Here is a 24,292-nt window from a genome sequence, read left to right as displayed (position 1 = left end):
TAAATATTAAATTTTTAAGTTTTAAAAACTTAAAATTTGTCCGAACTAGTGGAATTTCTATTTTCTAACTTACAAGTTTCTTAAAAATGTAATGTATATGTATAATGTTAGCTTTATACTGTAAAATAATTTAGAGAAAACTCTAATTTTTTTCCTGCTATTCGGTTACTCTGTCTCTTATTTTCCGTTTATAAAATACAAAATTTCAGTCCGAGGTTTCATTTAGAAACGTCTTTTAATGCTTACGGAATAATTTAATAACGATTTTTTTTTATTAAGTAAATTATGTTTAAATATGAAATTTATTATTTACAAAATATCCTTTGTTGCTAATATATCCCTAACTCTGTATTAATGAACTATGATTAAAAATGTCATTAAAGACAAGAAGTTTTATTGTTTATTATTCTAACTAAATTTATTTATACTATTTTTCTCACTCTTCCAATTACTATCTGTTACTTAATGTTTTTTTAATATATTCCTTTTGACTGAATGACCTTAACACTATCTCTGCTTGATCCCCCGACATATGGCCTCAAAAGATGCTATTTCCAGATTATCTTTCTAAGCATTGTCTGTTATCCTATAAAAATTTAGGATTTATCAAACGTAATGAACAAAATATGAATTTATATGGTAGTAATTTGAAAACTTAGTACTCTATAAATTATTTCTCTGTTATTAACAATATTTTTTACAATATTAAAACATAAAAAGAATTTGTTAAATTTTTAAGAAATGTTTTCGAAGAAACGTGCAAGTATTTTTCTAAGAAATTTATGATTAAAGCTAAGTAAAATATTTACTCTATTTAAAACATTACATAAAAATTTATTTAGTTAATGTAAAGTATTTATATAAAGCGTGCCTTTAACATAATAATTATAATAATTATATTTTATATTATCAAATTATCATCATATCAAATATACAAATTTCTCTAATGATATTTTTCAGGTCTTTAGGGAAATTACTTCCATTAAATTTAGATAATTAACAAAAATAAATTTAATTTAAAACTCTGGCTTAATAAAATATTGATATAAATGTCATCAATTAAGTATTTACTTATGAATTAATGTTTATTTTACTAAAAGGAAATTTTAGGATAATAAATTTAAGTTTTATTCCTTTTTAAATTAAAAGTATAAAATGTTTTGAGTTTAAACCCAAATAATTACTATATTAGTATTTTGTTATAAAAATTATTATTATTTAATAATTTTTTTTGAAATTTAATGTTATAGAAGTTATTACATTGATGGTATTCATACGCATTTACAACACTGATACTTTTTAAAATTTAAATGATTTATTTAACGTCCCTTTTAAAAAAACTATTTACTTGATACTTTTTAAAAATAAGCAATTTGAATATTATAAGACAAATAATGAAGTTAGAATACAAAATCCAAGTAATAAAGTTGAACATTGATAAAAGTATTCTTGCTATAAATCTGAATCAAACACACAAAAAATAACTTGAACATCATGAATTATTTCTTTGAAGATGACAGTGAAATGCAGTTGTTGGCCAAAACCAATGTTACATTATCTTGGGACATAAATTACAATTTTGGGTTGTAAAAGAATATGAAATGTTCCTCAGAATGCATTGCATTTACATTATTCAAAACATTGTAGATAAGATTATATATTCAACCTAATTTTTTGAATTGTTTTTAAAATAAAAAAGCATATAATAATGTATATGAATTTCATTTCAGTTTTTTTTCCTATATTTAAAACATAAATAACCCTTATAAATAAAATATGTAATGTGTAGAACTACATTATAAAACATTAACAAAATAAACTTTTATTTTAAAATTTAAAATGAATGAATCTATCTTATTCTTTTTTTTTTTATTTGTAGCAGGAAAAAAAAACATTTTAATCATTAATCAATTAAAAAATAATATGTAATTCAAAAAGTTTATTTTAATTTTTTTAATAAAAATTTAATTAAAACATTGATTTTTAATTTGAAAGTTTTTAAATTAATTTTTTTATTTTTATTTTTATTTTTTTTTTGAATAAACATGAATTATTTAGTGGTAATTATTGCAAAATTCATTTACTTTGTTATTATAAACATTAAATATCCAGCATAATTTATTAAAATAACTTTACAATTCAAAATGATTTTATATATAACGCTACTATAAACGGTTATTTTACATTCGAAAAAAACTCTTTAATCTGCCACACTATCTGCATCAGTCCTATTTATTTCTAGTAAGACACGTGTGCTTAAAAAGTAAAATAGCATCAAATCACAACAACGCTATTTTAGGATTTCCCCGTTATTTTAAAACAAAATGGCCGACTGTTTAAAAATTTTATGATGCTATATTGCGCTTCCATACAAGCATGTCCTACGCCATGTAAATTACTGTACTGCCTCCTACATATATACGTACACACTACAGTAATGTACTGTACACTATATCTACAGTAAGTGGCAGTACACGAATATTATGAGATGTCATAAACTATAAATTATATAAAATTAAACAGTATATTGTATTTAGTTTAATACATTCATATAATAATATCGAATTCATGCACAAGAAAGCGGCACTAAATGATGAAAATATTCTACTTATTACGCTATTTTAATGTAATAATTGAAGTTTTCTAAATTGTCGAGAGCGTAAACAGTAAATTATATAAAACGCTAAAATGTTTAAGTTAGTACGAATAATTTATTTCTCTTGGCGAATTAAATTCTTTATTATTAAGTGATGGTTCAAACTAGGTAAATAATATAAACACAAAGCAGATTAACAATTACATGAAAAAAAAAATATATTATACTATTCTTAAAAAGTTACATTTTTAATTTGATTCTCTTAAAACATTAATCTGATTTTAAGTCAAAAAGTAATCTGTGCAAAAGCTTTTAAAAGTCTTCCAATTTATGAATAATAATAAATGTTAAACAACATATCAGTATTGATTATGATGGACAAACAGCAAATGTGTTCATTGGACCTTACAGAAAGAAAATCTAATAGAAATAGCAAAGGATGAGATAGCATGAGTCACTTACTTCCATTTAATCCCCTCCAAAATTACTAGAAAGTCAGGAAGAATAATCATAGTCCAACAAAATTAATCAGCCAGCAAAAGCAGTTCATTAAGTTTACAGAATATTAGATAAGTTTTCTCAATAAAATCAATGAATAATATATATTAATTTATATAAAAAGTTATTCTGAAACAGAGTTAAATTATATATCTGATATAATGATTTAATTTATTTTATATATCAAGAAATTAATTTTGTTATATTAGAAGTACTTAAAATTTTCATATATGCAGATTAGTGATGATGATAATAATCATAATCATCACCACTAATCTTTATGATATTGCTGAAAATCTTAATCAGTTTTAGTCATATTTTAAATAACAATAATAACAATGCTTTTCCCATGTCTTAACTCAAATAAAAATTTGTTATAAATTATCTAATGTATTTAATCAATATATTTTTAGTATCGATTATTTCAAAGAATGACCTCGTCCTTGCATTTTTAACATTTATAAAGCATACTACTCCACCCTTCATCCTTTGACCTTGACTCTCTGACACCCTAAAATAGGGAGTAAATGGACTTGACTTACAAGTATGACTAGTTTTAATGGATCAATTTTAATAAACTTTTCCACATATTTTCAAGTGTATTTATTGGTAAATGTGCTGAAAATTATGTTCTGGCATTAAAAAAATCATCATTAAGAGATATAATTTAGAAATTTAAAAAGAGAATTATCAATGTCAGTGTTAAAAATATAGTTTAGCTTAGTTAAAATCACACTCAGCAAATATATTATTTTATATGTTAAAGAAAAAATCAAACATGTAAAAAGATATTTGGCAACTATTTTATAAATAAAAAATAAAACAGTTATCTCCTTTTTATTTTTATATCATAGTAGAATGCACTCTTAAATTTCTTATAACTTAATTTTTTTGTTTTCGTTAAAAATAAGCTAATGAATTATATGCGTATGGAAAAACGATACTGAACCGTAGCAGCTACAAAGCATTTCAAAAGAATAGTTTTGTTTATTGTACACTTTTTAATCAATAATACAAAGATCAGAAAATAAATTTATATAAAATTCTCATTTATATCAGAATATATAATTTATATGTAATGTATGTAATGAATTACATGAATTTAGATGTAATATATATATTTATCTAAAGTCATTATTACATAAGATTTTTAAAATATGAATGAGTATTGTTCGTTATATGTAAAATTGGAAAAATATTAAAAACTCCACGATTGGCTATAAAATTTCTTAAATCAAAATTAAATAAATAAGAGTTTATTCTGGTTATAAGAATGTGTAAGATTTACTTATTATGAAAGAGTCTGTAGTAGGCCTAATAAAATGTAAGCTGAATAAAAAAAATAATTTTAACTTTGAATAAAATTATTTTTTATTCAGCTTAATCCATGGACAAACTGAATTTAGGATTAGTTATTAATTAAAATTGTTTCTAAGCAAAAGAGCATATTAGGTTAAACACTTCATGGTTCAACATTAAAAAGATTAATATATAACAAATAAAAATTTAAAGGCATTCCATTAAATACATACATAATTCATTAGAAAATATTTAAAATTTATAAAACATTAGGCATATACATAGTTTTAGTTGCAGAACTTGAAAACGAGTATATGTCATCAGTTATAACCAGTTAACTTTGTGATTATTATATATTACTTTAAATAATTAAGTTATATTATTACTTATATATAACTTCACAAACAACCGAATGCCGCAAAATTGTGATATTAATATTTAAAATATAACAACAGATGATAAAATTCTCTTGGTTTTACTTACAGTCTGTTAAGTAAATGTTAATTTTTGCTTTGAAAGAAACAAATAGGATTATTTTGCCTTTAAAAACACAATAAAATGATTTTTAAGATAAATATTGAAAGTAGACTAAAATAATTTAATTTTTCCTATTTATGTAGTTTATATTCTATTTTAGAAATACTATAAATTCTAAGCAAATTGATAAAGCCAGTTTTTTTACTGTAGAGAAATGCCAATAAATTGACAAATACTTGTACTTAAAAATATATATTTCTAAAAAGCTATATAATAAGATGAAAACATCTTGTGAATTTGAAATTATATAATAATTATTTTAAACTATCTGTAGAGTCAAGTCTCCAAATACATTCATAAATGAGGAGAAAATTATAATACAGAAACATTAGCTATGAAAGCAAAGTTTGTATTAGGTAGATTATTGTAAAAAATATTTTGATGAATCATGTAATAAATTCTACTATATATAATAATTAAAATTTACTGAAAAATACTTACTTTTTCTTTTTTAGTTTTTAATTGGTCACACTTCCTCATCTTGCATATTTGATGACTACGTACACTCTTGCAGGGACCACACTCCCCGCAATTGTCTTTTTTCAGGCATCCAGGACATTCTCCACATCTTTTTCTTTTCTTCTTAGGTACCTTTTCTGGATCCTGATTCGTAGGTAAACCTGCAGCAACAGCAGAATTCATCCCTTCCCAATGTTCATTTGGAAGCGACAGTGTAGCCATAGCAGAAACACCTGGACGCGAGGTGGTGGAAGAGACCGAAGGCACTTGGAAAGTATTTTCAGCATTACCTCTCAGGTCTGCTGTGGAAGAATCAGGTTCCATTTTGAGCTGCTTTGAATCTGGGAAGCCTGTGCCTAAATGAGGCCCCATGTAAGGAATTTGTTGTGGATGGCCAGTTAGATGCATAAATGGTGGTGTTCCTCCTGAATATGGCATATTATTGTTATAAGGAGGATTGCCTCTGCTCATGTGTGTGGAAGACATTGGGTTTGTACCTGGTGGACCTAGAACTTGCAAGTGAGGGGTCATATTTTGCAGTTTATCACGATCTCCTGGATCATTTAATTCTGGACCCTCAGATGGTGCTTGTGGTCTTTCTCCTGAATCTACAGGAGAAAGACCTGAAGACATATGTGATGGTGGTCTATTTGGAGTGCCAATCCTTTCTATATTTTGTTCATTTGCCTTTTGTCCTTTTTGTATGTAATCAGTAGAATGAAAAGTCACTCTTTCTGATTCATGAGTTCCTTGTGCAGGAGTGGCAGAAGTTTGTATATCAGATTGAGCACTTGGTGGCCTTTGCCCAGTATCCTGTACACCTGGAGTAGCTGGCTGACTGGAAGGAAATTCTGCTCCTCCTACTTGTTCCCATGGCCTGTAACCTACATTTCCAGAAGGAGTACCCTCCCTTGATGGGGGATTTGAAGTTGGCACATTTTCATTTGATCTAGAATTGGGACTTTTATCTAATAATCTAGCAGAAAGTCCTTCGGGAGGATTATCTTGACTGGATGTAGTTGTTGGAATATCTGAAGAGGACGATCTAGGAGGCATCCCTTCATTTTTTGTAAAATTATTGTTTTGATAATTTGAAGCCGACGGGTGAAATGCCATATGAGGAGAAGAAAAAGGAACTCCCGACGGGAAAGGGGACGAAAAATGTGGCGCATTCGATACTTTTCCAAATAAAGTTGGTGACTGACCACGAGGATCCAATGTGTTGGATGGATGAAGAAAGCCCTGCGGTCCCGGTCCCGAATTAAATCCTCCCGGAAACAGACCAGGTCGAACAGAGTCCGATAAAGGAAAATCTGGCGGACAAGGACCAGCCATCACAGGATACGGCGAAGCTAGATGAGGTGGCGTTCCCATCCAAGCTTCTTGTCCCAAGAACGCCGAAGGACCGGGTCCCGGGCCCGGCCCCATAGATGGCGGGTGTGAAGTTGCTGGGGCATAGCTTCCAGGCAAGGCTGCAGGAACGGAAGCCTGCCTACTGCTGTCATTCATGCTCACCCTTTCATCTATTAAAAATACAAAAAATTAATTTTTTACGTCCGGTATATTTACCATTCTTACAATTAGACATACAAAATTGTTATCAAATTTTTAATAAATTGATAAAAATAACAAATATTTCTAAAACTCGAGTAAAATGTACGTTTGCGTTTAAGTCTTTTAGTTCCCTAATCCAAAAATATTTAAAAAGAAAAAAATATTTCTTGAAATCTATCAAGAAAGAGAAGAAAACAGTGAAGAAAAATTTTACTTGCGTTTTCTTCTTCTCATATCGTTTGGCTAACAATACGACTGAAACAACAGATAAGCAAGATTAGTCCCTACTACAAAGCCGCAGACAAGAAAAATTTAATATAAACAATATAATCTGAAATTAAATAAATTTCATTTTCTAACTTTCTTACAAAAAAAGAAACAAATAATAAAGATGAAATCAATGTAATAATTCCAGTTATTTTTTAATGTACACTTTCAAAAGAAAGATTAACACATAAATTTCATTGTTAATACTTTATCAATTTATTAAGAAAAATACGTTTAAAATAAAATAAAAAAATTTCTTTAAATCTATTTTATAACATATAACTAATTAAATTACAAAAAAACAATAATATATTATTTGTAATTGTTACCATTATGAGAATTTCGAACCATTCACTGTACTTTTTGCGTGCGAAATGTCGCAAGTTACGTGCGCTGTCGATATTACTAAATAAAACGTGTTTAACTTATCAATGCGATTTTTCGCACGAATTATGGCTAATTTATTACAATACAACTTTTGACAAAACCCTGCATTTTTTCCTTTCAAATCGTCGATACAGTTTTCTCTTTTCGGCTATAGCATGCAACCTAATTGAGAGCGAAGTAACCTTTAAAAAAAAAATAATAATAAAAAGAAAGAAGCAAGTACGTTTTGTCACGTCACAGTTGAGCAGAAAAGTTAGTCGTAACGTAAGCCGTTACTCTCGTCTTTACTTCCTTTTTACTCCACCAGTCGTCTGAGGGAAAACCAGTTTTTGAACTTCTTTGTTCGAATATGGGTCGGAGGATAATTAACAATAGTAAGTCACACGGCATTAAGAAAGCGTTATCGACTATTTTCAATAAATCGAATTTTTACCAATGATGATGATCGGTTTTAAAGAAGAAAACGAGGAAAAAAAAACAACAAAGGAATCGTCGATGGACAAAGAAAAATCCTTTATTCTAAAAAGAGATATCTGAATATAATCGTCAAATAAAAGAAACAACCAATTTGCTGCTATTGTCATCACATATTGGCTACACCAACTGTCACATTTTCAGACATTTCTCAGGGACAGTCTATAAAAGCAAGACTATCGTGAGAACCTGTTTGGCCTTAGGGGATGTTTAAACAGAGGAAAGACTGCACACAGTGGATTAGCAGAATAACAAAAGTTGTATTACGTTATCCCTCGTTCTCCAGAATGGCAACTGAAACACTGTAGCCATTCTTCGTGACCAGCATGGAAGAATTTCTAACGCTTTCGTTGCAAACTGGAAAAACGAGAAAAGAAATTGAAAATGGATCTCGTTTTACTCATTTCCGATTTGTAGAGACGATAACAATTGTTTCTTTACCGATTGACCAGATTTAAGTAGTTGTATGCGACACGTAACCTTTACAGTGGAATATCTCAACTTTTTTAAGCAAGACAGAAATAGCTTTTTTACCCACAAAGTCCCTCTTCCCCGATGTGGTAAATACCGTAAAAATTCAGGTACAGTTGTAATTTAAAAGAAGTAAGCATTTAGTTAACGACCAGTTTAAAGTATTATATCGATATAGGTAAATGAAGAGGCGAAAATAAGTTTACCACAAAGTACTAGTGTATACATAATATAGAGGATCAGCAATGAATGCTCTGTCCTACTGCCAGATGTGTGGAGAAACCTGACCCAGGTCTGAAAGCATTTGCTTGGAGTAGGCCAATGTACCACTTGGAGGGAGGTGGGAGTGCAGGGATGAGGGAAAAATATCCCACGCTGGAACAGGGGACCGTAAAAAAATATTCTATAGCTATTAATAACGTAAGAAAACCTTAAGTACATATTTGCAAGAAATCTTTCTTGCTCTCGTGTTTATGCTTTCTTTGTTACATTTCTCGGAGAAATACTATTAGTTTGTAATCTTGGTTAAAGAATGGAAAAAATTTAATCCAAGTTTTCTTTTCTTATTGCTTTTAATGTATAAAGAAAGATGCCAGACAAAAAAATCGATGTGGTTCCGAGTGTCTTTACTACATTGGAAAACAATTTACCCAAACAGGTAAATACGTTAATGACAAGACAAGAATAAAAATGATTAAAAATTGAATTGGCCATCGAAAATTAATTATGCAGCAGTCGGATGGAAAATTTTCATTGAAGACGACGTGACGGACGGAATCGCAGCGATTTTCATCTGTCACGGGTTTTGTTTCCAGAGGTTCGATGGATAAAAGTATCGAGTAAAGAGGCGAGTCTCGTTTCCATCGGCTAAGATGGCGGCGCTGCAAATTTTGGCATATATCGAAGCAGTCATTGGTTCAAATTTTAATCAGATAATGTAACGCGGCGGCATGTTAATTGCGATTAACGGCTGGTCGCTTCGTCTTTACGTAACGCACTTAAATAATTAAAGAAAATTGATTATAATGTGGAGAAAAGGTACAAGAACAGCGTTATTAACCATCGATCTCTACTCAAATACGCATGCGTCTCTCTCTTTTGTCAACTAACGATTCCCGAATAAAAAGGAGAAAAAAAAACAGTNATTAAGGATCGAGTTATAAAACAGTTAATGTGGAAATTCTTTTCGAGCAAAAACATTTAAAAATGATCGAACTGTTTTAAGATATTAAATCCTAAATTTAAAACGGTAATAATGTTTTCTTCGACGATTTCGAAATAAAATCTTTTAGTTTTTGTATAGGATAAACTAGATTGTTTTATAATTAAATCATGAAGTAGATTAATATTTTTATAAAATCATCAATAAAAGCCTGTACATATAATTTCCAATAATTAATAAACTTATGTAAACAAATATTTAAAAAGATATGCAGAAAATATACTCGGATAAAAGAATTATGATAAGATTAAGAAATTAAGACAAGCTCACATGTTATATATGTTACTTAAGGGGTTATATTTAGTGATCATAACATTTCTGTAAAAAAATTATCTGTGCAGAGACAGAAATAATATTTTATTGTGCCTTCTAGTTAATTTTTGCAAGAAAATAACATAATATAGTGTTATATTTACTCATATTTATTATTATAAATGCTCTTAATAATATAAAAATATAATAAATATTTGTATATAACATAATCATTTAATATATATTGTATAATGTAATTTACTAATAATTTTTTTTTCTGATTCTAGCATAAAAAAAATTATTCAAATGCTAACAATGATGTATCGTCCCTTTAAGAAAATATTGATTGAAATTTGATATTTTATCATCAAGTAAAAGTATGAATTTTTTCTTTTACTTTTTAAAACTTTCTTCTCTATTCTTGTTAGCATGACAAAATTAAATAAGCAAATAATTAATAAGTTTCAAAGGAAAAACAAAATTATATCATTGGAAATCAATCTATTTTTTTAAAAGTAATGAAATAATTTCAATCAATCAATCNCTATTAAAAATACAAAAAATTAATTTTTTACGTCCGGTATATTTACCATTCTTACAATTAGACATACAAAATTGTTATCAAATTTTTAATAAATTGATAAAAATAACAAATATTTCTAAAACTCGAGTAAAATGTACGTTTGCGTTTAAGTCTTTTAGTTCCCTAATCCAAAAATATTTAAAAAGAAAAAAATATTTCTTGAAATCTATCAAGAAAGAGAAGAAAACAGTGAAGAAAAATTTTACTTGCGTTTTCTTCTTCTCATATCGTTTGGCTAACAATACGACTGAAACAACAGATAAGCAAGATTAGTCCCTACTACAAAGCCGCAGACAAGAAAAATTTAATATAAACAATATAATCTGAAATTAAATAAATTTCATTTTCTAACTTTCTTACAAAAAAAGAAACAAATAATAAAGATGAAATCAATGTAATAATTCCAGTTATTTTTTAATGTACACTTTCAAAAGAAAGATTAACACATAAATTTCATTGTTAATACTTTATCAATTTATTAAGAAAAATACGTTTAAAATAAAATAAAAAAATTTCTTTAAATCTATTTTATAACATATAACTAATTAAATTACAAAAAAACAATAATATATTATTTGTAATTGTTACCATTATGAGAATTTCGAACCATTCACTGTACTTTTTGCGTGCGAAATGTCGCAAGTTACGTGCGCTGTCGATATTACTAAATAAAACGTGTTTAACTTATCAATGCGATTTTTCGCACGAATTATGGCTAATTTATTACAATACAACTTTTGACAAAACCCTGCATTTTTTCCTTTCAAATCGTCGATACAGTTTTCTCTTTTCGGCTATAGCATGCAACCTAATTGAGAGCGAAGTAACCTTTAAAAAAAAAATAATAATAAAAAGAAAGAAGCAAGTACGTTTTGTCACGTCACAGTTGAGCAGAAAACTTAGTCGTAACGTAAGCCGTTACTCTCGTCTTTACTTCCTTTTTACTCCACCAGTCGTCTGAGGGAAAACCAGTTTTTGAACTTCTTTGTTCGAATATGGGTCGGAGGATAATTAACAATAGTAAGTCACACGGCATTAAGAAAGCGTTATCGACTATTTTCAATAAATCGAATTTTTACCAATGATGATGATCGGTTTTAAAGAAGAAAACGAGGGAAAAAAAACAACAAAGGAATCGTCGATGGACAAAGAAAAATCCTTTATTCTAAAAAGAGATATCTGAATATAATCGTCAAATAAAAGAAACAACCAATTTGCTGCTATTGTCATCACATATTGGCTACACCAACTGTCACATTTTCAGACATTTCTCAGGGACAGTCTATAAAAGCAAGACTATCGTGAGAACCTGTTTGGCCTTAGGGGATGTTTAAACAGAGGAAAGACTGCACACAGTGGATTAGCAGAATAACAAAAGTTGTATTACGTTATCCCTCGTTCTCCAGAATGGCAACTGAAACACTGTAGCCATTCTTCGTGACCAGCATGGAAGAATTTCTAACGCTTTCGTTGCAAACTGGAAAAACGAGAAAAGAAATTGAAAATGGATCTCGTTTTACTCATTTCCGATTTGTAGAGACGATAACAATTGTTTCTTTACCGATTGACCAGATTTAAGTAGTTGTATGCGACACGTAACCTTTACAGTGGAATATCTCAACTTTTTTAAGCAAGACAGAAATAGCTTTTTTACCCACAAAGTCCCTCTTCCCCGATGTGGTAAATACCGTAAAAATTCAGGTACAGTTGTAATTTAAAAGAAGTAAGCATTTAGTTAACGACCAGTTTAAAGTATTATATCGATATAGGTAAATGAAGAGGCGAAAATAAGTTTACCACAAAGTACTAGTGTATACATAATATAGAGGATCAGCAATGAATGCTCTGTCCTACTGCCAGATGTGTGGAGAAACCTGACCCAGGTCTGAAAGCATTTGCTTGGAGTAGGCCAATGTACCACTTGGAGGGAGGTGGGAGTGCAGGGATGAGGGAAAAATATCCCACGCTGGAACAGGGGACCGTAAAAAAATATTCTATAGCTATTAATAACGTAAGAAAACCTTAAGTACATATTTGCAAGAAATCTTTCTTGCTCTCGTGTTTATGCTTTCTTTGTTACATTTCTCGGAGAAATACTATTAGTTTGTAATCTTGGTTAAAGAATGGAAAAAATTTAATCCAAGTTTTCTTTTCTTATTGCTTTTAATGTATAAAGAAAGATGCCAGACAAAAAAATCGATGTGGTTCCGAGTGTCTTTACTACATTGGAAAACAATTTACCCAAACAGGTAAATACGTTAATGACAAGACAAGAATAAAAATGATTAAAAATTGAATTGGCCATCGAAAATTAATTATGCAGCAGTCGGATGGAAAATTTTCATTGAAGACGACGTGACGGACGGAATCGCAGCGATTTTCATCTGTCACGGGTTTTGTTTCCAGAGGTTCGATGGATAAAAGTATCGAGTAAAGAGGCGAGTCTCGTTTCCATCGGCTAAGATGGCGGCGCTGCAAATTTTGGCATATATCGAAGCAGTCATTGGTTCAAATTTTAATCAGATAATGTAACGCGGCGGCATGTTAATTGCGATTAACGGCTGGTCGCTTCGTCTTTACGTAACGCACTTAAATAATTAAAGAAAATTGATTATAATGTGGAGAAAAGGTACAAGAACAGCGTTATTAACCATCGATCTCTACTCAAATACGCATGCGTCTCTCTCTTTTGTCAACTAACGATTCCCGAATAAAAAGGAGAAAAAAAAACAGTTGAATAGTCGGACATTTTGTCATTATGGATGAATGCATTTGTTTGGATGTTGAAAAATGAAAATGCTTTCTATTCGATGTTTGACACAATCGACAACAGCAGAAATAAATGTAAAACAAGTCGGTGGATAAAATTAAATAAACGCCATTTTAAAAATCCCATTTAGTAAAGCGAGAGGAGAGAAGAAAAAAAAAAAAAGATAAAAAGTTCGATTTCCGAGAAATGCTGCTAAGTTGTTCCGTCAGTACTTCAGACAATAGCAGCTCAACCTTGCACACAACTGATGGATGTGGAGAGTGCCATTGACCTGGTTTTCAGCAACTCAACTAGAGCCGAACATAGCATACCAAGTTTTGGACAGGTTCCGTCATGCATTGTGTCACTTGGTATAGAGATTGTGACCCACTTAAACAACCAGATAAAAACCACCACCACATTCGGGTCCGAAAAATCCCATTTAAATATTCCCGACGCTTCTTCGGGCCCATCCCAATAACTTTAAATTTTAATTAAATTAGCAACGTTTAAGATTTTTTTTTTCGCATATCGTTAAATCTGAAATAAAATATCAAATCGATTAATCCCTCGTTTTAATCGTTCGTAATTAAAAACGAAGAAGAAAAATTTAGATTAGAAAAGAAAATAAAAAAAGGCTTACCTCTTCACAATCAGCCCGAAAAGGCCCGTCGTTTCATATCCTAAAAACACGATTCCTCGTTAAAAACTCAGTTAAGAAAATCGGAAACGAACCTATAAAAAGAACGGGAAGTTGTCATGAGAGAGTAAAACTTCGACAAAGTCATCGACAATCTATTTCCTCGTCGGCTGCGCAAAAAGCGTGAGGCGATCCGTTACATCATCGCACACAACAACAACAAACAAAAAAAAAACGCTCCGTTACACCTCTGTAGGCCATTGCCACAGTCCCATCGGCGTTGACGGCGGCCATGATCCCATAGCCTTGAGAACAATCCCAAATCTCGAACGTGAAAAAGTGTCATGGCTGTCATAGAACGGCAGCCAGCAAACGGGGATGGCTTGTCCCACACAGCGGGTCTGACAGGAGAACCCCGTCCTCACGTCACCGTCACGTCCGTCCGAAACGAATAACGTAAAACATCGACCTAACTGAACGTTTGACCCGAGGAGAATTTTTTTTTTTTTCTCGGCACGCACACACACACTCTCTCTCTCTCTCTGTGTCTCTTGGCGAGATAAAGTTGTTGGGTGTGCGTGCCCGCTGTGAACGGACTGAGAAGCTAGATCAAGCAAACAAAGCGACAAAGCACAGGACAAGACCAAAACGCGTACGGAGCGCTTTCTTGCTTCACGCTCGACTAAATTGCAGACAAGCCATCACCTAATCGCTCCATTGTCTTATTAACGGTTGTTTTCTTACCTTTTTATCATATCATTTCGGCAGTTTAACGCCACAGCTCTTTGTCCCAGGGTGTACAGTTGCCGTGCTCCACCGTCCCAGACCCTCATGTAAATTAGCGCGCTCTGGTGGTCACGTGACGTGAGAGGGTGAATTTTTCCGGTTCCTCACGCATTCATGGCGCTAGTGTGCCCGGAGCTGTTTCCTGCCAAGCTAACCAAAGCTACTGGTTGTTAGTGAAACCAAGTTTTATGTCACAGAAATCATCTCTGCGGGACCTTCTCGCTATTTATTCAATTAAGCCCGTTCGCTGTCTTTTAAAAGAAAAAAAAAATAAAACAACTGTTTAAACTCTCGTTCGAACTATACAAAAGGTTATAAAATAAAAACTACCGAGCGACCGAAATTTTAAAAACGTAAACAAGCGTGCCGCGCGCCATCGGTCCACCGTGAGGAATTTTAATTTAAAAAAAAAAAATATTGCTTAAATGAATTAACGAGATATAAACGCTCAAAGACGATGATATTAAAGTCATAAATTTTCCGGGTGACATATTTTATTCGGTCTATTGTCATCATTAACTGATGGCTAACAAACATGACCTTGGGCTTGAACGCATCCCTGTCCACGAAACCCGGTGACACCGTACAAACGTTAGCTTCCCATTTTGATTCGCGTTTCCTACTCGGTCACGGTAGCACCGATTCTTAATTATAATTAAAGCCGTGCATAGTTATGTCAATTAGTTTGAAAATTTTTATTCCGTTTTAATTTATTTAATTAAAATATTAGTTTTGTTTTCTCCTACCAGATGGCATTAAAGTAATTTTTTTTTGTTTCAAAAAAATAAAAAAATTTACTTCATTATATTTGATGATATCATTTTAATGTACTAATTAAAAAATTAAAATTGTTCTTGACACGTATTAATCAATTAATCTTAACTTTAAAGAGAATTATAAACTTTATCTCTAGGAAAGTATTATAAAGAACGGATTTGAATAATTTTTACTTTAAATGTTAAACTAATTATAGAAAAATTACAGATATAATTAATAATAAAGAGTAAAAATAAATGTTTAAAAATTTATTCTCTTAAAAATATTAAAAAAAAATTTTTTTTTTAATGTCATCGACAAATTTTTCGAATCTTGCGCCATCTACGTCATCGACAAATTTTAGTTATGAAATTCCTTAACACTCATTATAATTTATTATATATATTTTAATAAAACTTTAATGAAATCAGAAAATAAAATTCATTCTCATAAATAATATAAAATATTAAATGCGTCATTGAGAAATTTTACGAAAGAGCGTTTTAATATTTAATTCATTATTTTGTTAACAGATGGCAGCATCCATAATAAGACATTTTTTTTTCTTTTCTTTTCTTTTTTTAGTAATTTCTGAAAGAAAAATTTTAAAACATATTCAATTAAAATATAATTTAAAATATTACTTATTAGTTTTTATCATAATAACTTTTTAAAAAAAAAAAAAAAACTTTTTAAATTTAAAATTAGAATTATCATTAATTTTATTCAAAATTAAATGAGATTATAAATTATTCTGTTCATATATCCATGAATATATAATTTATCGTATTTTAAAGTTTTATTATCGGCGATTTTTCTTAATCTTTAATTATTAAGAAAAAAAAATGAATTTTTCATTAGTGACGTAATTATACCGAGAGTGACACGTCACAAAAGAAAATAATTACACATCACTTTTATTATTTAATGATAACATGATCGAAAGGAAAAACATAATTTTTTTTTACGAAAAGATAAGAAAATTTCTAAATATAACGACAAAAATTCTTCTTCATCAATCATTCAAATCAAGAAGAATCAATTCAATTCGATTAATTAATACAGATCTTTGGAATGCGAATTTTCCTTATTAATTAATCAATCTGTACTCGGTCTTCATCCCCCCGAAGTATAATTAAAATTGAAATTCAACAGATATAAAATCAATTTTAATTATTTTAAATTATTCTTTAAATTTTAATTAAAATTAAATTAAGCAGAAATGTAATAAGAGCGAATGATATATATACTATATATTTTTTTAAAAATTTAAATTTTTTGCGCTTGTGGTGCCATCTGTTTTCGTAAATCGAAACTATTTAAATATTTACTCGCCATTTAAGTACTGTACTTTAAAGAAAACTCAGTTATAATAAATAAAAACTTAAAAAAAATTTTAAAAAATAGGAAATAATAGAAACTGGAATTAATTTCGAATTCTTTATCGTTAAGTCTTAAATTAAGCGAATAATCAACCCTTTTAAGCGAGTGTATCGCAAATAGAATTGCAAAGGACGTGGCTAAAATTCGTAAGATGTCACACATTATCTAAGTTTACTCATTATCATATAAATTATTCAAGACATAATTTAAATAATCTTAGACAATGTATACGTATGATTTTTGTATAAAATAAGTAAAAATAATATAAAACTCTCTACTTTATTTAATGCAGAAATGGAGAAATATGATATTCCAGATTTACATTTTTATTACAGAAATTTCTGTAATTAAAACGTAAATTATTCGGAATAATAATTTATTTATACCATTTCGGTTTATTTATATATTGAAAATAATAATAGTAGGTTTTGTAGGGCCTCCAGATAAGGCCCTAGATATATTTGAATAGAATAACTATAAGAAAAGTCCCGAATAACACGGTAAAATCGGTCCGAAATAGAAAACCGTACCTGTCCGTTTTACGCAGGTTTTAATGTAATAAATAAAGAAAACAGAAATATTAACTCTTCTAAGATGTTTATACTAATTAAAGTTATTTAAATAGGAAAACGTTATCATTATTTATCAGATAGAGACTTAATCTTTGTTTCCTCTTTGTCGGCACGCATTACCGATAACATTGAAACACGATCCTCCGTAATACAATGTCAGATGTCAATCTGCATATTAAATCGAAGTGAGGGACCAACTATAAGATTGGTCTGTAGGATAATTTCATAGGAGAACGTCAATTTTGGGGTATATAAAGATCCCAATCATTCGATCGATTGGCAACTACTAGCTAAAGATATCCGGGGGAGAGAGGGGGGTTGTCCTTATGATTAAAATACTACCAGGCCATATCCACATAGGATTTTTATGTTTTATTCCTCTCAATTATTTTTTTTTGAGGGGTTAATCTAATTTTACGGCTAAATTTTTATATTTTCCGACTATTTTCTTACGTATTTCGTATACAAAAAATTTAAACTAATCGCTCGTTTTTTACATTGTTAAAAGCCATTCGAAAGGCCCTTTTCGAATTTTTAAATTATTAATTAAAAAAATGAATTCGTGACGTATAAAAATACTCGAAAATTAATTTTATAAATGATTTCTCGCAGTAAATTTCGTATAAAAAAAAGTAAAATAATTTAGAAAAATGGAGTAAAAGATAAACGTGATTTCTCCAACGTGATTAAATAAAGTTTGTCTGGTTTTATACAATTAAATTATATTTAAATAATAAAATCTGTTAGGAATTTATTTTATTTTATTTATTTAATTTTTTATTGTATTATCAGTTTTGTTGATACACGAGATCACTATTTTCTGTAGATAAGGATAAACTACAAGGCATTGTTAGAGTCGCATTGATCCTTAAATAATCGATGTTTAATGAAGTGTTGTACTCTAACTGTAACATTCTCCTTACTGCTTTATTCACCCTCCTTCGACCAGTTTTAAAAATAAACTTATAAACAACCAAATAATTTATATATTTGTTCTATTTAATCCTAGCAAAAAACTATAATATTTTTCAAAAGTAATGCACATTTTTATTCGGCTTCACTTATAATTTTTTTTCTCCCTTGTTTAATCGAATAATATTCGTATAATAAATCATTTGCATCGATTTTACTCATTGTCTAATTGTGTATTAAATCTTATTTTAAGCCGGAAATGTCTTCCTGTTGGATTATTTTCGTGCCGCAAGAAAAAAAAAAATCGATATTAAAGATGATGTTTACAATTAACATTTTTTTTTTTTTTCCATACTGATAAAGTTCGTGGCTTAGATTAATGGTGTACCATAGGCCGAATGGTTTTCTGAAATTTAAATAATAATAATAATTTATACTGTGGAAGATGCTATTTTTATTATTAGTTTTTTATTTAAATTTAAGCTTAATTAATGGAACGGGAGGTTTCTAGATACGTTTTTTTTAAAATAAGATTAATCCAAAAGATAATATTTATGAAATTATCACCGGTTAAATTTGTACTGGGTGACAAATGTGTACATCTGTCGACTACCAAAATAGTTCGTAAGTGTAAATACAGAAATTTCTTCGATTGTGGAAGAGGAAAAAAATTAAAAAAAGAAAAGGAGGAGGAGGAATAATCTGAAGGATGCAAGAAGGAATAAAGAAAGAAAAGTTTTCTAGATTGTCCCGAGGCAGCCATACCGTGTTAAGAAAAAGAAATGGATGATCAAATCAAACATTTGGTTGAAATTTTCTATCGATGCTCTTTACTAAAAGTTAGAAAAGTGGCTTATGAATACACGATTCAAAAACAATCTTAAAAGTGGGAAGAGAGTGGCTAGAAGTATTTTTAAAGAGGAATAGGATTTCCATTTGTAAAGCTGGAGGGACAATTATGTTTGTTTAGTAATGGCAACGCAACACTTGGGCGATATGCCTAGGGAGAAAGGTTTTCTTTTTAAGGAAAACTGGCTCCTATTTAGGCGGAGAAAACCAGGAAAACTCCACGTCCGAGCGAGGCGCGAACTCGTGGCCGAATTCCCAGTGTTCGGGGAAGGAAGACCGCTTGGCCACTGGTGGGCTAGGGACAATTATGAATAGGGCAACGCCCAGCTGTGTCCGAGCGGATAAAACCTCTGAACGCTGGTTGGTCGTGGATTCGCGCCTCATCAATGAGCTGGCCACGTGGAGTTTTTTGGATTTTCTTTACGTTTGTAAACACCTAAATTGAGGCCACCTTCCCATATAAAGTCCTCAGAAAGGCTTTTCCCTCGGCAGATCGCCCGTGTGTCGCATTTCCGTATACAAACAAATAAAATATTAATAAGACCGTAGTATTTAATAACACAGAGATCAACATATTCTATATGTTGGCCGGAAGAAACTATGGTAAAGCACAGATTTCTCTCAAGAAGTAACTTATATGTAATGTTGACCAAACTGGATTCTCCACAGTCCGAGAACCTGGCCGCCATCATCACCATAGGCAACAGACAACCGTATTTTTTACACATGCTAGCAATACCAGTCATTCTTTTTTATTTACTTTTATTTTACTCTTTTTGCTCTGTCGGCACGAAGAGGGCTTTTCTTTCACAGCCAGAGATCTTGGACTCAGCTAGGCTCTCAATGAGGGCGTCCAGATGATGAGGTACGAGATTCAACACATGCCGGAAAGACCGCCCATGAAAAATTCCTTAAGAATTTCTACTCCATATTCGATCTCGAGTCCCCTAGAGCGAAATGGTGGTTCTTTAATTGACTCAATGTGTGATCAATTAGTAAAATTTACACTCTTTGACACATCATTCTAATAAACCTTCAGTTGTTATTAAGTATTTTAATTCAAATAAGACCCATTCTTTTATAATAATAATATTATTATTATTATCATAAAAGAATTTATACGTTTTTATACATGTTATAAAAGATTACAGTTGCAAATACAAGATACAGCATTTGTTTATTTTAGTTGTATTCTCTCTTTGGATATTTTAGTACTTAAATTTGGGGAGAAAAACTGAAAATTTCAAATTTATTCAAGTGTATTTTCCAACAGATATACAGTTGAATAAATTTATGAATGTTATACCATAGGCTATTGAAAATATATTAACCGGAAATTGTGTCATTTTTCAGTTGAGTTCCAGTAATATTGGATTTCAGATAATGTTGAATCGCGGTTTTAGACAACATAAATTCCTTTACGATAGAAAACAATAAGCAATATAAAGATGGAACAACAATAACATTTCTCTTTTACTTCCAATATAACAATTTTAAATGTTTTTAATATACGTTTTGAGATTATTGCCCGAGAATCATTGCCCTTGTGCTGCAATCGGGACTAGGGGAGGGGAACTTAAGTTTCGTATCTGTTCCTATTCCTGTAAATTAATAATGCTACTTTTACTACAAGAAAATTGTAATTTTTAAAACTGATTTTTTTTTATTAATAAAGAAACATTTGTTCAAAAAATTTACGAAAGGAACACGTCCCTTTAATAATTACAAAGGGGTGAGTCCCGCTCTATCTCCAGCAGTGGTGTAACTACCAATAAGCGCGATTAAACGACGTTTAAAGGTCCGTGCCGCCCACGACGTAAAGGAGCCCGGAGTGGGCCCGAACACTGTTTTTACAGTACAGGATTTACAATTGGTTAAAATCACTGAGTAATGATAGTTGGTCGTGGCTTCGTGCCTAGTCAAGGGGCTGGCCACGCAAAGTATTCGGGTTTTCTTCACCTTTTTAACACCTAAATCGAGGCCAGCTTTCCTTGAAAAATTCTTCCGGAAGGCATCTTCCTCGGCAGATCGCTCGTGTATTGCGGCAAGACTCCGTCATTGATGAATTCTTTCTTCAACGCGTGGGCGCAACACGAGATTATTCACTTTGGTGATCATGGTATCGATTACAACGACTGGTTTTTTGAAATAAAACGAGCAATTATATATTGCGACATCGTCGGGCTGCAATTTTTAATCATATTTTTAATTTATTTCAGCATCATCTGTATATATATAAGAATGTTTGTTTGTTTGTTCGCTACGCATTCCTAGGCCGTTCGACCAATTGCTACGAAACTCGTTACTTACCTTCAAATACTTCTAATTTAGATAATGCCATACAATCCACTCCAAACTATCCAATGAATTTTTATATATCGATTATTTTCTATCATTACTTGATTGCTAGATTTACACTTAGCGTCATCTATTGCGGAAAAATTTAACAAAATAGTTAATAAATATAATTTTTACAAAAAAAAGAACATAATTTAAATATATATATATATAGAGGCTATATTATATTTACTAAATTACTGCGACAAGATATAGCGCGAAATATTAGTCAGTCAAATGAAAACGAGACAGATGGGGAAAAAAGTAAGTAAACTGTTTATTATTTCAAAAGTAATCTCCCTAACTGTTAATACATTTATTCCACTGTGAGACAAGACGGTCAATGCCTTCATAGAAAAATCTTTGCGGTTGCCTACGGAACCACGATTGTACCCAAGCGTGCACCTTTACGTCCAAAGCAAATTGACGGCCACGAACTTCTTTCTTCGGGGCTTCAAAACTATGGAAATCGCACGGGGAGAAATCGGGACTGTATGGAGGATGCGTAAGGGCTACCCAGAAAAACTTCCGCAGCGTAGTCGAAACAACCATGGTAACCTTGGTAACATTATCCTGCGACAGAATGATGCTGTCTGTCAACATTCCTGGGCGTTTGGATTTGATGGCACGCTTCAATTTTTGCAAAGTTTCCGTGTACCGCTGTGCGTTAATTGTGGCGCCGTGTTCCAGAAAGTCAACGAGCAGCGGGCCTCCGTAGTGATGTCGGACGACCACACGACTCGCCGACCTCACTTCGAGCACGTCTAACAGAAATGGCACAGTGGTGAACGTTCGCGCTATTCCTTCCCGATTCCCAATTGAGGGCACTTCTATACACGCACCTGCCTGCATTATCAACTTCTGTGCCACACTTGTTATATAGTCTGTCTCGTTTTCATTTGACTGCCATTACTGCAACAGGTAGCACATAACACTTGCCTGCGTGGTGTGTAGTAGTGTTTTGCCCTGGTACATCATACTTTTCCTGTTAGCAATAGAGTCGAGCCGGTTATGTATCTAACTCCGTTCAGGGCAAAATTTTTGAATTAAAATACGTGACTTAAAGTAAAAATTGGAAGTTCATATATAGTTAATCTTTTTCTCTTTCTCTTACGATTTCGTGTCTGGTATCATCTAACTCACATACCGAGCTTTATTGGACGACAAAGTGTTTTTTAATGCAAATTTCAAGGGAGAAAAGCTTGGATGGGCTGACAGGCACACTGGTATCTTTGAGATTTGATGCCTGAAGTGTAAATAAATTCCGAATAGCTCCTATCAGAACTGCATCGAGGCATCACGAAGAAAATAATGGAAATGATTTCTGGAAATTCACTGACGTGAAATGTTTACTTACTTACAGAAAAAGTTAAATAGTGCATTCTACAGAAAACGTCAAGTACATTATCAGAATAATATAAAGTCTGAAAAAAGTCAACTATTTTAGGATCTATGAAAGATAGTCAGATGACACAAAGACTGTTAAAGATCAACCTACCACTCTGAAGAACCCGCTATTGAATTCGGGCGCGAGTCACTCGGGAATTTTTATTCCAGTAAATTTCTGATATGTTGGGTTCCTTTCCCCATTACCAGACTTTCTTTTATCGTGGGTCTGGTCGAACCCAGGATGAATATAGAAAAAGAGCACGCTTGATGTCCACAAGAATAAAAAGTTTATTCTTTATTCTCAATTATGTAAATATACGTAACAAATTTATAGTTATTTATTTATGATTATATGAATTTTAATTTGAAATAAATTACATTATTATTTCATCTAATTTTTAGAAACTTCTTCTGTTTTTTCACGGACTTAATCCTGAAAAATAAATGGTAAAAATAGATAATATGACTGTTTAAAATGCAAAAATTATTTGTAATTTTAATAGGAATATTAATTAAGTCGATATTTTTTGCGGTGAAATCGTTTTTAATTCTCTGTGAACTGGTAACGTTGAGCTCTAGGAGAAGGATCGGAAGAAGTGTCCTTTGTGTGGATGATAGTTGCTACTCAGGTATGTCGTTATATAGAAATTGTTTTATTGTACCGTAAACAATTTAGTTTAGGCCTAGGTAATATTATATGACCGGGTGAGGGTGGGAGTAACCCCCCAATCGGTAGACCATACCTCTAAATGTGACCTTTCGCTCCCAAAATTACTCTGTGAGATTTCTGTAGACGTCCGCCGTCCAATGTGCTACTCCGCGACGAAAACAAGCTTAAGAAATGGTGCATATTCGTAAAGTAGTACTATGAGTTTTTTGTTTATAGATCCTGTTATATAAGTCACATCCAAAAGATTCCATCTGTGTAGGAGATGTCTATTAGTGACGTCTCTTAAAAAGTAAAATCCGCTTGCTATACTGATTTTTAATGAACTTCAATTTCTCTCGTTAGGAAAGGTATGTTCTGAAGCACTCTCTGCCAAAATCTTTGCTAAAGAATTAAGCTTTAAGTGATTTGTACGCTTTTGTGTTGTTAAGAGTTAAAAATTGGGTTATTAATACAAAATGTCTCTTCGGTTTGTGAAAGGGAGAGGATGGTCACGTGTCGTATTTCCCGTGTAGTCGGATTTAATTAAGATTTTACTTATTACCATTTACAATTTTTTTTTGATATAGCGCGAAATATTAGTCAGTCAAATGAAANGCACCTTACAGAATTCCTTTCGGTAGAGATCAGAAGACATTTAACTTTGTTAAGAC

The 24,292-nt window shown here is 31.1% G+C and overlaps 1 protein-coding gene and 1 long non-coding RNA gene across 5 annotated transcripts in view; one reads left to right on the top strand and one right to left on the bottom strand.

Annotated features, from left to right (window-relative positions):
• LOC111631392 overlaps positions 1–5,520 on the top strand; it is a 22,155-nt gene extending 16,635 nt beyond the window's left edge. The window contains exons 2-3 of the long non-coding RNA XR_002757694.1: positions 5,205–5,286; positions 5,386–5,520. This is a non-coding gene — a long non-coding RNA (uncharacterized LOC111631392). The remainder of the gene's footprint in view (positions 1–5,204; positions 5,287–5,385) is intronic.
• Positions 1–14,858, bottom strand: part of LOC111631390 (trithorax group protein osa-like) — a 29,111-nt gene extending 14,253 nt beyond the window's left edge. Inside the window, exons 1-3 of one of the 4 annotated variants that reach the window (XM_023375624.1) lie at positions 14,733–14,858; positions 13,992–14,083; positions 5,372–6,912 (exon numbers count right to left, since the gene is read on the bottom strand). In XM_023375624.1, coding sequence (XP_023231392.1) covers positions 5,372–6,898 — 1,527 coding nt within the window. In that variant the 5' untranslated portion in view covers positions 6,899–6,912; positions 13,992–14,083; positions 14,733–14,858. Of the gene's footprint in view, positions 1–5,371; positions 6,913–7,539; positions 7,842–13,991; positions 14,671–14,732 lie in introns of those variants that run through there. The other 3 variants (XM_023375625.1, XM_023375623.1, XM_023375622.1) reach the window with 3 other exon arrangements.
• Between the last annotated feature and the right edge of the window lie 9,434 nt (positions 14,859–24,292).

Source organism: Centruroides sculpturatus, unplaced genomic scaffold (assembly GCF_000671375.1).
Source record: "Centruroides sculpturatus isolate CEXI.00-Female unplaced genomic scaffold, Cexi_2.0 scaffold479, whole genome shotgun sequence".
Lineage (NCBI taxonomy): Eukaryota > Metazoa > Arthropoda > Arachnida > Scorpiones > Buthidae > Centruroides > Centruroides sculpturatus.
Note: the sequence above shows the minus strand (reverse complement) of the source record. Positions and strands in the feature narration are given on the sequence as shown.